The 18086-nt window shown below is 44.4% G+C and overlaps 1 protein-coding gene across 1 annotated transcript in view; it reads right to left on the reverse strand.

Annotated features, from left to right (window-relative positions):
* Positions 1–18086, reverse strand: part of LOC137426038 (uncharacterized) — a 202993-nt gene that overhangs the window by 37443 nt on the left and 147464 nt on the right. The window contains exon 6 of the mRNA XM_068114761.2: positions 3802–3860. Within this exon, the coding sequence (XP_067970862.2) occupies positions 3837–3860 (24 nt within the window). The 3' untranslated portion in view covers positions 3802–3836. The remainder of the gene's footprint in view (positions 1–3801; positions 3861–18086) is intronic.

Genomic DNA, 18086 nt, shown 5'->3' on the forward strand with positions numbered 1-18086 from the left:
AAAAACAGATCCTAGCAACTACAGACCAATCAGCCTTCTCCCAATTATCAGCAAAGTCATGGAATCCATCATTGCTGCGGATATGAAATCTTTCCTCTTATCCATTGGCTTGATCTCTGATCATCAATTTGGTTTCAGACCAGGTCACTCTACTCTGGACATGCTGCTTCTGCTGTCTCAACAATGGATGGAGGTCCTCAATGCCAAACAGGAAATTAGAGCTGTCTCCCTCGACGTATCACGTGCCTTCGATACGGTCTGGCACCCCGCTCTGCTCACCAAACTCTCCTCCTTTGGTATCCATGGAAATCTCCACGCATGGCTGGCGGACTTCCTCTATAGTCGTAGTCAACGTGTGGCCCTGAATGGGTTTCTCTCATCTCCTCTTCCTGTTCAGGCTGGAGTTCCCCAAGGCAGCGTTCTAGGCCCTGTGCTTTTTCTGGTCTTCATCAATGATCTCTCTGACTCTCTTGAAAATCCTCTCTATCTCTTTGCTGATGACTCCACTCTCTGCCGCTCCATTCCTAATCCCTCAGATCGGCAGTCTGCAGCCTCCTCACTCTCTGCAGACCTGGACAAAATCACAGACTGGGCAAACAAGTGGAACATGGCTTTCAATCCTGACAAATCTCACACTCTTACGATGTCTCTCCGAAAAGACCGACTGGACAACCCTCCCATCTAATTTCTGAATAATCCTCTCCAAGAAGTTCTGTCACTCAAGCTTTTGGGTCTCACTATCTGCCATGATCTTTCCTGGGAAAACCACATTTCCAAGCTGGCCTCCAAAGCCAGTCGCCGACTGGGCATCTTCCGTCGTGCGAAGTCCTTCCTTGGCACACCTGAGCTCCTCACCACATACAAGGCTTTCATCCGCAGCTCAATGGAGTACTGCTCTCCCCTCTGGGCTGGTGCTCCTGCCTCACACCTAGCTCGTCTTCACGCTGTTGAAACAAAAGCGTTCAGAATCATTGGAATCTCCCGCGATGACGCTATCTCTGAGGACCTTTCACTTACTCACCGCAGGCAGGTTGGTGGTCTTTCCGTCTTCTACCGACTCCTCTCCGGCCTTGCTTCCCCAGCTCTCTCTGGGCTCTGTCCCCCAAATATTCCTACAGGTCGCACAAGATCTGCCTGCAACCCTCTTATGGTTAAACTGCCAAAATCAAGACTCTCTGCTCACCTTCACTCCTTCATGCCTCTTTTCTCCCGCCTCTGGAACAAACTCCCTCACTCTCTTCAATCCCACTCCTCCCTCCAGGTCTTTAAAACGGCTGTTCACCACCATCTCTTATCTTTCCCAATCCAAAACCTTGATCTTTTCTACCCCCGCTAATTTCACCCCAAATCCACTTTTTTGAGGTGACTTTTGACTTCTTTCCTAGAAGTCCTTGGTGTCCTTGCGTTTTATACCTATCCTGCCTCCCCCCAGGCCCTCTCCCTCCCACACATCTCCCGATGTCCCTGCTCTCAAATGTTGTGTTTGTGTGCTTCCTCCCCTTCTCTCCCCATCTTGTCGACCGCTCCCCTTTTTATATACTTTGTTTGCTTGTTTGTTTGATTTGTTTGTTTGATAAATGTTAGCTCTTTCACGAGCCTCGACACTGTATACAAAAAACAAAAACAAAAAAACCCTCCCTTACGTTCTGAGCAGGCACCTCCATCACAGCTGCAAATTGTAGTGGACTTAGTACCGACCCCTGATGCACTCCCACCTTCACCTCAAACTCACCACTGTTCCCGTCCTTCGTCCTTACAGCTGTGCATGCTCTTTTGTACATTGCCATCACCACTCTGATCAACCATTCCTCCACTCCTAACTTCCTCAATGCCCATTTCATTACTTCACGTGGAACCCTATCGAATGTTTTCTCCAGATCAACAAACCCAAGAAACAACTTCTTCCTCTTCTCCATGTACTTCTCCTGCAACTGCCTCACAATAAAAAGCGCGTCTGTCGTTCCTCTGCCTGGCATAAATCCAAAATGCATTTCGTTGATTTTCACTTTCTTCCTCATCCTCCTCTCCAACGCCCTTTCCAATACCTTCATTCCATGCTCCAATAACTTTATCGCTCGATACGAGCCACAGTCCAGAGGGTCACCTTTCCCCTTGTATAGAGGGACGAGGGTACTCAGTTCCCAATCCACTGGAATGCGGCCTTCTTTCACCACCAGATTGCAGATCTCTGCCATTCCCTTCATACCCCAATTTCCCGCTGCCTTCAACATATCTCCCACATCTCCCATCGGCCCTCCCGCCGCTTTTCTACTCTTCATTGCTTTTATCGCTTCCTCAACTTCCTTCTCGGTTATCTTCTCTGCTGGTCCTAAAACTGGGTTACTCTCTATGTTGCCATCCCATACATTCTCTGCATTCAACAGTATTTCCATATATCTATTCCATCTTCCTTTAATTCCATCTGGGTCCACAATGATTTGTCCCACTTCATCCTTCAAGCAACTCACCCACATCACATCACACCTCTCTTTCGCTATCTGCTTTGCAATCCTGAATACCACTCTCTGACCCTCTTCCGAATCCAAGCGTTCTCCGAACATTTTCCTACATGCCTCCTGTGCCTTTGCTACCTCTTTCTTTGCAGCCTACTTGGCTGCCTTATAACTTTCATGCTCTGCCTTTTCTGCCCCCATACCCTTCGCCTTCTGCCACTCCTTGAACTTCTTCCTCTTCTCGTCAATCTTCTTTCCAACTTCATCATCCCACCACCATGTTTCCGAGTGCCTCGTTGGTCCTTTTGTCGATCCACATACTTCTCCAACGGCTTCCAACAGACTATCTTTCATTGGCATCCAACCACTTTCAAGCTCAAACACATCATCCTCTACCATACTCCGCCTCTCTTTTAATGCCTCCCTCACTGTCACCTAATTCAACCTCCACACCTTCATTCTCGGTTGGTACTTCACCCGCCACGCTCTCCTCGCACCTTTCACCCTTATGTTGCAGACAACCAAGTGGTGCTGTGAAACAGCATCCTCCCCCGGGATCGCCTTTGTGTCCCGGAGGTGCCCCCTTTCTCGCCTATGCACCATCAGGTAGTCAACGGTTGTCGTCGACTCGCCTGACGTGTATGTAACAAGCTTATTATCCTCTTTCTGGAACTGAGTATTACAAATCAACAAATCAGCTCCATCAGCAAACTCCAAAATCCTTTCACCTTCTCCATTTCTCACACCATATCCGTAACCCCCATGAACTCCCTCAAAACCATCCATACTCCTTCCCACATGTCCATTTTGGTCTCCTCCTACCACAACAACTTCCTCGTCTTTCACGTTTTCCATCAGTTTCTCTATCGCACACCAGAACTTATCCTTCTCTTCATCGCTCCGACCAACCTGTGGAGCATATCCCGAGATGACGTTCACCAAGAGCTTTCCAATCATCATTTTCACCATCATCAACCTTTCATTCACTCTGGTCTAGTCACACTCACCACACTGACCTATCCTACCTCGAAGGTATCCCAAGCGAGGTTTCTTCTGTATCTATCCCGTTTCATCCACCCCATGCATTCTCCCCTCAACGCTGCCGTTGGTGTTTACCCCTCTATTTCTGCTGTTCCTTTAATTCTGTTGCATCCTGATCCATTCTGTGTTTGAGCTCGTCCATGAGCCTTGATCTTGTATCGAAAAAGCAAGCATGAAATCAGCCACAGAACAGGTATAATAATTACTTATTAAGTTACAAGTGTACAGAAATCGTTATGAAAATGAAACGAGAAACAAAGTTTTGCTAAAAAACAACAATAAATAAACACTGCCATGGTTTACTTACTCGAAGAGGACTCAAAGGCTTCGTTATTTTGAAGTTCACTCGGTGTTCCACTCCAGTGGCTGTTAAAGGTAAAGGTTAGAAGGTTAGGGGACACAATTGTTGATAAAAAACAGGTACAATTTGTCCATTCCATAAATGTTTTCATTCGTTAATGAAGAGTTACATCCGCAGAGTTCATAACAATATACCATGTGTACAAGAACCGTGGTGAAAGTTACAGCAGCTGCTGTCGAATGATGTAAGTTTCAATGAACATCACCAATGCAGACCAATGAATTTGTGTCATCTGTGAAACAGCTTTCCGTTTCTTGTAGTTCTCCTTTTTGTGTTGAAGAAAGCTTCTCCACTTTGAATAGGAGTGAGAATGGTCATTGGGAATGCCTATCCTAGAATTACATATATTGGAAACTTCACCACGAAAAATGGGGCATTGGCCTGTCAGTTGAGAGATCGGTCACATCAGTAGAAGAAGAATGTTGGTTCTGTTGACGTCTCCTCTAATGTAAAGTGAATGTGACGGAGACTTTCCCTTCCGCACTATTTTTTTTCTTCCACCCAAACCATCTCGTCATTTTAACCATTTTTAATAAATCCCCCTGCCCCTTTCTCACCGGCTCTCTTGCCCCTCCACCCCGGCGGTTTTCCTGCCCCTTTGTCAGTTTTTTTCCCTGCCCTTTCTCAGTTCCCTGCCTCTCATATGAATTTTCCCACAATTTCTTCATTACGACCACAGTGGTGTTTATAATAGAGGACATGGATTTGTCCCCCCCCATTGGAGGAAGACACTCTGATATTTAGGCAGTTGGTGCTCCTGTGGTTGGCAGCGAGTGCCCCGGAAGCATTTACAGAAAGAGAGCGGCAATCATATGTGTGGGAAAATTGCATGCTTGGTCAGGGTCGCCCAGATAGCTCGGATGGCAGAGCACTGGTACGGTTTTTCAGAGGACCTGGGTTCGATTCCTGTTCTCGGCATGTGATTTTTTGACATACATTGCATTCAGAAAGTATTCAGACCCTTTCACATTTTGTTATGTTGCAGCCTGATGCTGAAATCGTTTAAATTCATTTTTTCCCTCATCAATCTACACTCAATACCCCATAATGACAACGAGAAAACAGGATTTTAGAAAGTTTTGCAAATTTATTAAAAAGAAAAAACGGAAATATCACATTTACATAAGTATTCATACCCTTTGCTATGACACTTGAAATTTAGCTCAGGTGCCTCCCATTTCTCTTACTCACCTTTGAGATGTTTCTACACCTTGATTGGAGTCCACCTGTGGTAAATTCAATTGATTGGACATGATTTGGAAAGGCACACACCTGTCTATATAAGGTCTCACAGCTGACAATGCATATCAGAGCAAAAATCAAGCCATGAGGTCGAAGGAACTGCCTGCAGAGCTCAGAGACAGGATTGTGTCGCGGCACAGATCTGGGGAAGCCTACAAAAAAACCTCTGCTGCATTGAAGGTTCCCAAGAGCACAGTGGCCTCCATAATTCTTAAATGGAAGAAGTTTGGAACAACCAGGACTCTTCCTAGAGCTGGCCGCCCGGCCAAATTGAGCAATCGGGGGAGAAGGGCCTTGGTAAGAGAGGTGACCAAGAACCCGATGGTCACTCTGGCCATCCTGTGTGGAGATGGGAGAAACTTCCAGAAGGACAACCATCACTGCAACACTCCACCGATCTGGGCTTTATGGCAGAGTGGCCAGACGGAAGCCTCTCCTCAGTGAAAGACACATGAAAGCCCACTTGGAGTTTGCACAAAAGCACCTGAAGGACTCTCAGACTGAGAAACAAGATGCTGTGGTCTGATGAAACCAGGATTGAACTGTTTGGCTTCCTTCCGTTATTAGAAAAGATGTATTATTATCACCCACATACTTTATATTCATTTCTCTTATTAGTCTTGCAAAGGAATTCATTCTTGGTGTAATTTTGAAATAGTTATGTTCCTTTTTGTATTTTTAGCTGCGTCGCAGACGCTGCTCATAGAGTGCCCTCTGCTGTTGTTCCCTCTGCTTCTTCTTCTTCTTCTTCTTGATGACCTTGCAGGGAAGACAAAACCTCAAAGCTCCACCCATTCTGGGAACCATAGCTCCACCCATTGTGGGAGAGGCTTCATATAAACAAATATCCACCATTTTATAAACTCGCATAGCTTTGAGGCCTGTTTTGTAGGCCCGTGGTGTCTTCCTCTCTCACACAGTTTTCTTTCAAATCAAATTCGATATATCATTTAATTTTTCACAGTCGCTAACATAGTTTTAGACTCGGTTGAAAAAAAACGGGAAGAAAATCCGATGGAAGTTGCCCTTTATAGAACGAAATGAATTCTCAAAGGCCTGTAACTTCAAGTCCATTGAGATTTTTTTTTTTTAAATCGCGGCATGCACAGTCATACACCGCCCGAAATAAGAGACGGGAAAATGCCGAGATATATTAAAAATTCGTCCATTTGATGACAATCGTCACGATTAAATATTTAATTTATACGTCGTCACAATAATGTGGAGAGAGGAGCATAGCTTCGTTCACGTGTCGCCACATACGGGAAATTGCCGAGATATATATATATTTTTAATCGCGGCATGGTCAGTCATACACCGCCTGAAATAACAGACGGGAAAATGCCGAGATATCTATCTATAATTCCAGTAATCTCTGTCTGTCTGTACGTTTGTCTGTGACCGCTGTTTCTCGACAACCACGGGTCCGATATACTTTTAACTTGCCAGGTATATTGCTGGGGACCCGAGGATGTGCCTTTTCAAGGTTTCATATTAATCGGACAATTACTTACCGAGCTATGTCCAAAAAACGATTCAACCAATCAGAGAGCAGCGAACGATCGCGTGTGCCGAACGTGGCGGACACACTCTGCCTCGGATGGCACATTTGAGAGCGTATTCATTTATTTCACGTTTGCAAACTATGTTGGCGTTAAACTATGTTTTAATAAAGTTTTAAAACTAATAAAAACGAATTTGCGATTCATTCGCTTTCCTGCGCGTTTGTGCACGCGATGGCGATTTCTTTACCAAACTCCGGAAGCCGTTCGCTTTGGACCAAACCATTGCATGTAAATAGAGGGGGGGGATTGTCACCACTCGCAAGCCGTTCGCTTTGGACCAAACCATTTCATGTAAATAGAGGGGGGGGATATAATTTTAGATATAGATATAGTACGGGCATGCCCTAGTATTAAAAATTCGTCCATTTGATGACAATCGTCACGATTAAATATTTAATTTATACGTCGTCACAATAATGTGGAGAGAGGAGCATAGCTTCATTCACGTGTCGCCACATACGGGAAATTGCCGAGATATATATTTTTTTTAAATCGCGGCATGGTCAGTCATACACCGCCTGAAATAACAGACGGGAAAATGCCGAGATATATTAAAAATTCGTCCATTTGATGACAATCGTCACGATGAAATATTTAATTTATACGTCGTCACAATAATGTGGAGAGAGGAGCATAGCTTCATTCACGTGTCGCCACATACGGGAAATTGCCGAGATATATATTTTTTTTAAATCGCGGCATGGTCAGTCATACACCGCCTGAAATAACAGACGGGAAAATGCCGAGATATATTAAAAATTCGTCCATTTGATGACAATCGTCACGATGAAATATTTAATTTATACGTCGTCACAATAATGTGGAGAGAGGAGCATAGCTTCATTCACGTGTCGCCACATACGGGAAATTGCCGAGATATATATATATTTTAAATTGCGGCATGGGTAGTCATACACCGCCTGAAATAACAGACGGGAAAATGCCGAGATATATTAAAAATTCGTCCATTTGATGACAATCGTCACGATGAAATATTTAATTTATACGTCGTCACAATAATGTGGAGAGAGGAGCATAGCTTCGTTCACGTGTCGCCACACACGGGAAATTGCCGAGATATATATTTTTTTAAATCGCGGCATGGTCAGTCATACACCGCCTGAAATAACAGACGGGAAAATGCCGAGATATATTAAAAATTCGTCGCCACACACGCGAAATTGCCGAGATATATTTTCACTTTGCACAAAAATAACATCAAGTAATCGAATCAATAGGAATGTCCTGTGCTTATAACATCGACGTTATAGGCACAGCTGCATCTAGGCATTGTGTAACATCGACGCGGCTTTTGTTTTAATTAAAACTTTTTGTACTTGTTTTATTATCATTAATTAGTAGATAATCACATAATATTTATTATTGATGGGCTTTTGTCATGTATGCAGTGCAAATATTCACCGTTGTATCCCTACACCGGGACCGGGTTGTATCCCTACGCCAGAGCTCGGCTGGCGGCTGGCGCTGCTGTGAATCGGGCCTTGATCGGCAGAGTGAATAAACGCGTACGATAATCGATCGTAGTTTGTCGAGATACTTTACATGGCGACGAGGATAAACATCTAGACCATGACTTCTTTCGGCCATATCGATGAATTCGACCCTCATGAGGGGGATTTTGACACGTATTCTGAGCGGTTGTCTTTCTACTTTGAGGCGAACGACATCGCGACCGAAGGCCGGATGAAGGCCGTCTTCCTGTCCGTTTGCGGAGGTGAGACGTTCACACGTGTTAAAAACCTGATTCGGCCTCGGACAATCCAGGAGCTCACGTATGCAGAGCTCAAGGCCGCTTTGAAGGAACATTGCAACCCATCTCCTTCAGTCATCCTGTTAGTCGAGTTGCCAGAGAGGGGTACCTAGAAATGTTTTATAGTATAAGGTTTTTTGATGGATTTGTCATCCCATGGGGTTAATAAAGTATTTCAGCTTGGTTGTCCTCCGGACAACCTCGGGGAAATTTTTTTATATGCAAATTAAGGCGGCCCTTACTGGAAATGATACTTTCTTCAATATCTCCAAAACTATTCATGATAATTTCATAAAAATGATGTCTAGACCTATGTTTTCAGGGTCAAGGATTATGTTAAATATATTTTAAATGTCATCAGATGAAAAAAACATTATGTATTTTGACATATCATGCGAATTGATCCATTTTTTGATGTAAAATTGTGGATCTTAATGGTTCAATTTCAGATCATTGATTTCAACGAACAGACATTGGGATGATGATAAATACCTGCATGTACATTTGAAATGATCAAAATTATGCACTTTGTTGTAAATCTTGTTTTATATCAATGTAGGGTTTTCTTTTGACAGGCCACAAGTGTACGAGTACCCGTTAGAATCAAGTTCTGACCGGAGAAAATCTCAATCATGATAGGCATTGTAGCACAGTAGAGGTAAAGCACATAGTATTTAAGATTTATGTTCAAGCATCTCAAACAATTCCTAATCAATTTAATTGTATGAATATAAACACTGATTCATCATTATTTTGATATGATTGTCATGAAACATATATTATAGCATGTTGATTTGATATTTTGTTCTCCTGTACTCTCGAACTCTCGAAATCCTGTACTCTGGTGAGGTTTTTGGTACTCCATTAGAAACAAAACACAAAGAAGAAGGTAAAAAAAGGCAGAGATCTGATGCACAAGATCGTGCAAACATTGCTGCTGAGCTGGAGCAACATTCTCACCCATTACAAGTAGACAGTCCAGTTCTGTACAACATTGCCAATGGGAAAGTTGCTCCAAAGGAAGTAAATGTGCAGGATGCCCTTATGATAGGAGAAGTAATGGCCACAACATTCCGAAATTCTTTACCATTAGGCTTCCATGAGAGAATTTCAACTTCAGTGAAAACTATGGACCAGCTAAAGCAAGGCATGAAAGTTGGCGACAAGACTGTGTTTGATCTAGAGGCAATTTTCCTTCGTCTTTTGATGGTAGGACAGCAGCGGCAGATGCAGTTAGAAGACATTTTTCGGTATGAATTGTGTGCAGTGCCTTCTGCACTGATTGACGAGTATGGCTGCTTGCGCAAAGGCACCAAATCTGTGCTTGCCAATCGCCTTGGAGTGGTCGAACAGAGGGCTCCCCCTGCAGGCATCATCATAGTGGATGCTCAACAGCTGTTGTATCACATCACCTGGCCTCATGGTGGTGATGTCTCTGTTCTAGTTGAGGGTATCAAGCAACGACTATCTTGTTATCCTCCAGATGCCAAGAAAATTTTGGTATTTGACAAGTATGATGATCTTTCAGCAAAAGACCATGAAAGAATGAGGCGTGGTGGTGAAGGTTCCTTGAATTACAACCTCACCATCAATAGTCCACTCCCAAACCGGGCTGTTATCATGAAAAACAAACACAACAAATGCCAGCTGTCTCGATTAATATCCTCGTTTGACATGGGAGAAAATATAACGGTGGAGTGTCGAGATGATGGTGGCTTTTCACACGATGAAGCTGATGTGACTATGATTGCATATCTGCTGCAAGTAGCAGAGTGTGATCATGTGGTACGAATCCTCAGTGATGACACTGATGTGTTTGTGTTGTTGGTTTACTGGGCCTGGAAAGCACAGCTGATTTCCTCATGTCATGTCCAAATGGAGCGTTGGGATGGGAACATTGTGAACATCAATGAAAGTTGTATGCAGCTGGGCACTAAATGCATGCAGTTGTTAGGAATGCATGCTCTAAGTGGCTGTGACACTGTATCTTATCCTTTTAACAAAGGGAAACTTGGTGCTCTCAAGACATTACAGGCACAGGACTTTCCTGGGCTGTCCGATGTACTTGGTGAAAAAGATGCCACACATGATGACTTAATGGAAACAGGGCAACATTTCTTTGCTGCAATCTATGCCCAACCTCCTGGCACCTCCATGAATATTGCCCGTTACAGGATCTATGCAAGAAGGAAAGGTAAACCAGCTTGTATCATGGCATTACCACCCACAGATGCCAATCTTCTACATCATGTGCTGCGGGCACATCTTCAGATGATCTTGTGGAAGGCAGCTGACCAACAATGTCCACCAACGGTAGATATTAGTGAGTTTGGATGGACTGTGAAGGATGGCATTCCATCTCCCAGCTATAACATTGGTCCTCCAGCTCCACCAGGACTAATTGATGTCCTTAGCTGTGGGTGCAAGATAGAAGGCAAATTCTGTAGCTCTGCAACTTGTAGCTGCTGCGAAAATCAACTATCTTGCACCATTTACTGCAAATGTGGGGGTGGTGAGGGGTGTTTGAACCCTTATTCCCAAGCAAATGATCCTGATCATCGCAATGATGAGGACAGTGAGGAGCAAGAAGTGGATGAAGATTGAATATCTTGGCCTTTCAAAACCTCAAGTTTAATAATTCATTATGTTTAATCTACTATAAATCAATGCAAATGTTCTCTGCATGAGGTTAATAAGTGTGGATATACTGAGAATCAGTCGATTTGATTCGTTAAGAAACCTTGATATTGAGAAATACATGTCAAGTTTTGTTTGGTAACAAAATAAGTATCAAATGGAATACATAATACAAGCATGTTTACCTTTTGATAAATGTTTTTGAAGCCAGGGACCTGGTGTACCTTTTCCTTTAAATCTGACTAAGAAAATCAAATGGAATTTGCATTGTTAGCACGTAATCATATGGATATTTACATGATCAATGTATCTTGTGTAGGTATCATAACAATACATGTAAATACACACTATTTCACATGTTTACCTTAATCCTTGACCCTGAAAACATAGGTATAGACACCATTTTCATGAACATTTCATGGATAGTATTGGAGATATTGAAGAAAATAGGATTTCCGGTAATGGTCGCCTTAATTAGCATATAAAAAAATTTCCCCGAGGTTGTCCGGAGGACAACCAAGCTGAAATACTTTATTAACCCCATGGGATGACAAATCCATCAAAAAACCTTATACTATAAAACATTTCTAGGTTCACAATAGAAATGATAGAGGCTGCAAATAGACTATGTGTCGGTTTAATTTTTACATGTGCAGACAGCAACAAGGTCAGTCGATCGCAGACTTCATTGCACACCTCAAAAACTGTCACATCTGTGTGAGTTTGGGGACACGATTAGAGTCCCTGTATAAAGAGAGTTGCGCCATGTGCTGACCCGAGATTTCTGGTCACGTGATTTCGTGGCGCCATTTTGTGTCTAACTTCACCGTGCGTGAACGTCAGCTTGGTACGGGAATGTTGTTTATTGCCAAACAAAATGACTGGTTGTTCTGCTTTTGGTTGTTCAAACCAATCTGGGAAATATAAGATGTATAGATTTCCAAGTGATAAAGTCAGAAGACAAATTTGGGAAGCGAAAGTCAGACGAAAGAGCTGGAAAGCGATCGACTCCTCGAGACTCTGCCAGGTAGGCCCACGCCTCTTGATGATCGATGTTCAAAAGCAATTCTATCTGCTCGGTTTTTTTTTGGTTGTCTGTCTGTTGAAAACCCTTTTAAAGGGAAGTGATTTGTGTTTGTTTATAATCTTCAAGGAGCTGACCAAAAATGCATTTCCGTGGGAAGAACCCTGCTCAATTTTTTTGCGGGTTGTGCAGCCATCCATACGTCCAAAATTTGACGAGTTATTGTTTGCTTTGTACAGTGCTCATGCGTCTTGTGGCATATTTGCTCAAATATTTCCCACCCCGGGATTTATGGCCAAATTGTAGTGATGGAAGATTTTGCACATTGGACAATCCCTATATATTTAACCTGGTGACAGCTATCGTTCCCAAAACATACAATATTTCTTGGTGATTAATGCAGTAAAACAGGTGTATTTGTGTACCCACATTTAAAACTGGCTCAACTTTCAAAAGCTGTTATCCCTTAGATAAAACTAAGGTTGTACACTATAGAAATATGGCAATACCACGTACAGAATTTGTTTTAAGTGTGTTAGACTATATGTCGGCTGGAAGTCCTACACCGGAATTGCTCTCGGCACCCTTTTAAAAATATTGGATATGCCCACACTCCTTTCTAAAAGTTATTAAAATTCAGAGAACGACAGCATTGGTTTGTCTTACTTATAATGTTAGCTCTTATATGCAGTGTTGGCTTGTAATATGCATTGCCATACCACTTTTAATATCGCCACACAGCTCTTTTTCACGGCAATAGCTGAGTTTTTGACAAAACAAATATCACCTGTATGTAATAATAAGACTAAATATGTGTAGTAAATTTTTTTTTAGCAGGTTTAGAATATATCACCCCATATCGCGAATGTACATGTATATTGTATATCTAATCCGACACACTTAGACACAAAATGGCGTCCAAATTTGAGTTGACACAACTCTATATACAGGGACTCTAGACACGATCGATGACATGCTTCGTGATTTGCTGGTGGTTGGCATGTCCGATGACCGCACTCGTAGACGCCTGCTTGCTGAGAGAAGACTAAACCACCTTTAGAGGCCATTTTTCCCCGCAAAGCGGGGGTTGGCCTTTTTCGGGAACCATGGTTGTTGTTGTTTTTTGGTCCCCTTTTTGAAGCAATGTTTTACGGCCGGATGCCCTTCCTGCCGCCAACCCTTTTTGTCGCCTTTTACGACAAACAGGGAATTACCAGTGAACTGGTTCTCAATTTGCCGACCTCGGAAGGATGACAGGCTGAGTCAACCCCCCTGGTGTAAATTCAGCGATCGACCGGGATTCGAACCCAGGATCCTAGGATCCTAAGCCGGCACCCTAGCCGCTAGCCCAACACCAGCGTCAATGCTGAGAGAAGACTGACGTTCCAAAATGCCAGAGACACCGCCATTTCCATGGAAAGTGCTGAACGCGACGCTACAAGCATCGGTGCCACTCGCTCGTCTGGTACCAGCCCTGCTGTGAATCGGTTGGATCATGTTCAGCCAAAACGTTGGAACAAGGCTCCTCGTCAGAAGCCAGTGCAGTCTCAAACCCACAACAACTGTTTTCGGTGCAATGGAAAGCACCCTCCGGAGACGTGTCGGTTCAAAGATGCCACCTGCCATTTCTGTTCGAAAACTGGCCATATTGCTCCAGCTTGCATCACTCGCAAATCGGGAAAAGGAAAAGCTGCTGACAAGATTCATCAGTTTATCGGTTCGGAGGAACCCGAGCTTGACCAGGTGAGCTCTGTTTCCGACAACTCAGAATCGTATGACCTGCTTCATATTGATTCTCACCATAGGCGGGACCCTCTTCTTGCCAATGTTGTCGTCAACAATCGACCATTGCAAATGGAGGTCGACACTGGTGCAGCCGTCTCGCTCATCAGCCATGCTGTTTTCACAAACCTGTGGAGTGATGCTGACCGACCCCATCTGAAACCTACTACCTATGGACTCTCCACCTATACAGGTGAGAAGATTGTTCCCTGCGGTACATGTGACGTCACGGTGGGCTACGATAACCGTGAGTTTCACCTACCCCTGATCGTCATTCCTGGAAAGGGCCCTTCCTTACTCGGCAGGAACTGGTTGAGCATAATTCGACTGAAGTGGGAAAGCATTCATCAACTCCGGGCAGCCAACGTTTCTCCTACCGCAGCATACACACTCAAAAATGTGCTGGATACGTACCCAGATGTCTTCAAGGATGAGCTTGGAACCTTGAAAGGACATACGGCTAAACTCAGGGTTGACCGGGATGCCAATCCTATATTTTGCAGGGCTCGCCCAGTCCCTTTCGCCCTGCGTGAGCGAATTGACAAGGAACTGGATCATCTTGAAAATCTGGGGATCATCGAGCAAATCCAGTATGCCGAATGGGCGGCGCCCATCGTTCCGGTCATAAAATCGGACCAGTCCATCCGCATATGTGGAGATTATAAAATGACCGTGAACAGGTGTTCTTCATTGGATAAATATCCAATCCCGAGGGTCGAAGACCTCTATGCACGTCTCACGGGAGGCAAGACTTTTACGAAACTCGATCTCAAATCTGCCTATCTACAGCTCTGCTTGGACGAGAATTCGAAACAGTATCTTACCATCAACATGCATCGTGGGTTGTACAGGTACCACCGACTTAGTTTTGGAGTGAAATCTGCACCTGGAATTTATCAGCGTGTCATGGACAGTTTGTTTGCCACCGAACGCAATGTCGTTTGTTACCAGGATGATATTCTGGTTACTGGTCGTATGGACGCGGAACATCTACAGAACCTGGAGAGAGTTCTGAAGAAGATTTCGGACTCCGGCCCACGTTTGCGTCGAGACAAGTGCAAGTTTATGGTGCCATCAGTCACGTACCTGGGTCATACGATTGATGCCGAGGGTCTACACCCGACAGATGAGAAAGTCCAAGCTATCAAGGATGCTCCTGCTCCACGAGATGTGACCGAATTGAAGTCATACCTCGGTTTGCTTCAGTTCTATGGTCGTTACATCCTGAATGTGACCGACGTTTTGGGCCCCCTTTATCGGCTTTTGAGGAAAGGAGTCTCCTGGAGCTGGGGGTCTACTGAACAATCGGCATTCCAGACCTCTAAGGATCTGCTCAAATCGTCCAATGTTCTCGTTCATTTTGATCGAGAGAAGGATCTTGTGCTGACATGTGATGCCTGTCGGTATGGAGTGGGGAGTGTATTATCACACGTGATGCCTGATGGTACGGAAAGACCGGTTGCATTTGCATCCAGAACGTTGTCCCCGGCAGAGAAAAACTATTCCCAACTTGACAAGGAAGGATTGGGAATCGTTTTCGGCATCGGCAAATTTCGCCAGTACCTTCTTGGACATCATTTCACGATTCGCACTGATCACAAGCCGCTGATCAGTCTGTTTGGTCCAACTAAGGCGACATCTGACACACTACCGCCCAGGATCATCCGCTGGTCCCTGTTTCTCGCTGCTTATGACTACACCATATGTTATAAGCCCGGTTCGTCTATCACAAATGCAGATGCCATGAGTCGGTTACCCCTTCCAGAATCCGTTGATGATTCGCCTACACCAGGATCCATTATCGCACTGATGGATCATCTGGAAGATTGTGCTGTCGATTCCAGCCAGATCCGCACTCATACTCGACGAGACCCCGTTCTGTCCAGAACTGTCCAGGCTGTACAGCTTGGATGGCATTTGCTACCTGAGGGTGACCCAGATTTTGCGGCTTTTAAAGCACGTAAAAACGAACTCAGCGTGGAAAATGGTTGCCTACTCTGGGGATGTCGTGTCGTGATCCCGAAAAATCTGCGTTCCAGGGTCATGGATGAAATCCATGACTGTCACCCCGGGATTGTGAAGATTAAGTCACTCGCCAGAAACTATGTGTGGTGGCCGAATCTTGATGCTGATATCGAACATCATGTTCGACATTGTTACCCCTGCCAGAGCACCCGGAATACACCTGCGAAAGCGCCACTGCATACCTGGGAATGGCCCAGCGAACCGTGGCATCGCCTACATCTCGATTATGCCGGGCCTATTAACGGCAGCATGATTCTAATAATTACGGACGCGCACACAAAATGGATTGATGCCTATGTGACGCGTGGTACTACGTCAGCCATTGTCATCGAAAGACTCAGACGCTGTTTCGTCGCTCATCGTCTGCCCAGGATGATCGTGAGTGATAACGGTTCGTGTTTTTCCAGTACCGAGTTTGCCAAGTTCACACGTCGGAACGGCATCAAACATAAGTTTGTCAGCCCACATCACCAGGCTTCAAATGGCTTGGCCGAACGATCCGTGGGAATCGTCAAATCCGGATTGCAGAAACTTCAGGAGGGAACCCTGGAAACAAAGCTGTCTCGTCTCCTGTTCAAATACCGCATCACGCCACAATCAACAACCGGTGCAGCTCCGTCTGAGTTATTGATGAAACGACACTTGAGATCGACACTTGACAATCTCAAACCAGACATATCATCAAATGTTTATCAGAGCCAGCTTAATCAAAAGTTGGTGCACGATAAGACGTCCAACAGTCGATGTATCAACATTGGAGATCCAGTGTTTGCCCGAAATTTTGGTGCAGGTGCGACGTGGCTACCGGGGGACATCATCGAGAAGCCAGGTCCACTGTCCTGTGTGATTCGCCTGCAGGACGGCCGCGAAATTCGTCGACATCAGGACCACATAACCTACCGTCACTGTGAGTCGATGGAGCCTGTAGCATCGTCACAGTCAGGACAACAGTTCGACCCGCCACTGCCGGAGATCGTCGTGGCCGCTCCAGCCGGCTCGGATGCCCCAAAAACCTCTGCAAACGCTGCACCCTTTGTGGAGACCAAAGGAATCACCTCGGACTCTGTATCCACTGGTACACCGCGACGCGCAATGCGTGAGAGAAAAGCACCCGACCGGTTGAATCTTTGAAGATGTTTTTTTTTTTTCACGTTGACACATGTTCTATTTTCACGTATTTTCATTATTCTCATAACCGTTTGCACACATATTTTCACATGTTTTGGAAATGTTGCTTTTGAAATGTCAATTCTGGAAATCTAGCACGTATTGCTCTTGGTAATTTTGGACTTAAAGGGGAGGATGTCATGTATGCAGTGCAAATATTCACCGTTGTATCCCTACACCGGGACCGGGTTGTATCCCTCCGCCAGAGCTCGGATGGCGCTGCTGTGAATCGGGCCTTGATCGGCAGAGTGAATAAACGCGTACGACAATCGATCGTAGTTTGTCGAGATACTTTACAGCTTTTGACTGTGTTTTTTACCCTTGCCTTAGAACCAGAACCAACATCAATGGTTGAGGCAATTGATGTGGTTGAACAATCTGTTGAGACTTTAATTAACAACACATTGAGGGAAATCAATACTTTTAAGTTTTATGTGGGAGTAAAATTGAATATCGTAAGAGAACATTCTGAAGACTGTATTCTGTATTTCATTATTGTGGATAATGCTAAAAACTTAAAAACCGATGTCATTGACGCAAGATGAAAAGAAGGATTTTAAAAAGGGCATTGCGTCATCTGGGTCGTTTTTGGTCCTTGGAGACTTGTGTATCTTTGGGGAGTTTTGGGTGCTTGGGGAGTTTTGGGTCATCTGGGTATTTTGGGTGCTCAGGGACTTTTGGGTCCTTGGGGTCTTTTGGGTTTAAAGTGTCAAAGGGTCTTCGAAGGTCTAAGGGGTCTCAGCAGTCTAAAGAGTTAAAAGGTACATTTGAAAAGCACGTATTTTATTAATAGACGTCAAAACGTATGCCTAACACACACACACACACACACACACACACACACACACACACACACACACCTCATCCATTTATAGTAGATGTTCTGTGTGTTATACGAGGCTCGACCTTGTATACAAAAATAATCCATAATTACCGGATGTACATGACCCTATGTCGGAGTGGTAACCTCTTCAGGGTTCAGCGTTTAATCGGCCAAAGGAACTGATTTGTAAGAACT

The sequence above is a fragment of the Myxine glutinosa genome, chromosome 4, assembly GCF_964187855.1.
Source record: "Myxine glutinosa chromosome 4, kmMyxGlut1.1, whole genome shotgun sequence".
NCBI lineage: Eukaryota > Metazoa > Chordata > Myxini > Myxiniformes > Myxinidae > Myxine > Myxine glutinosa.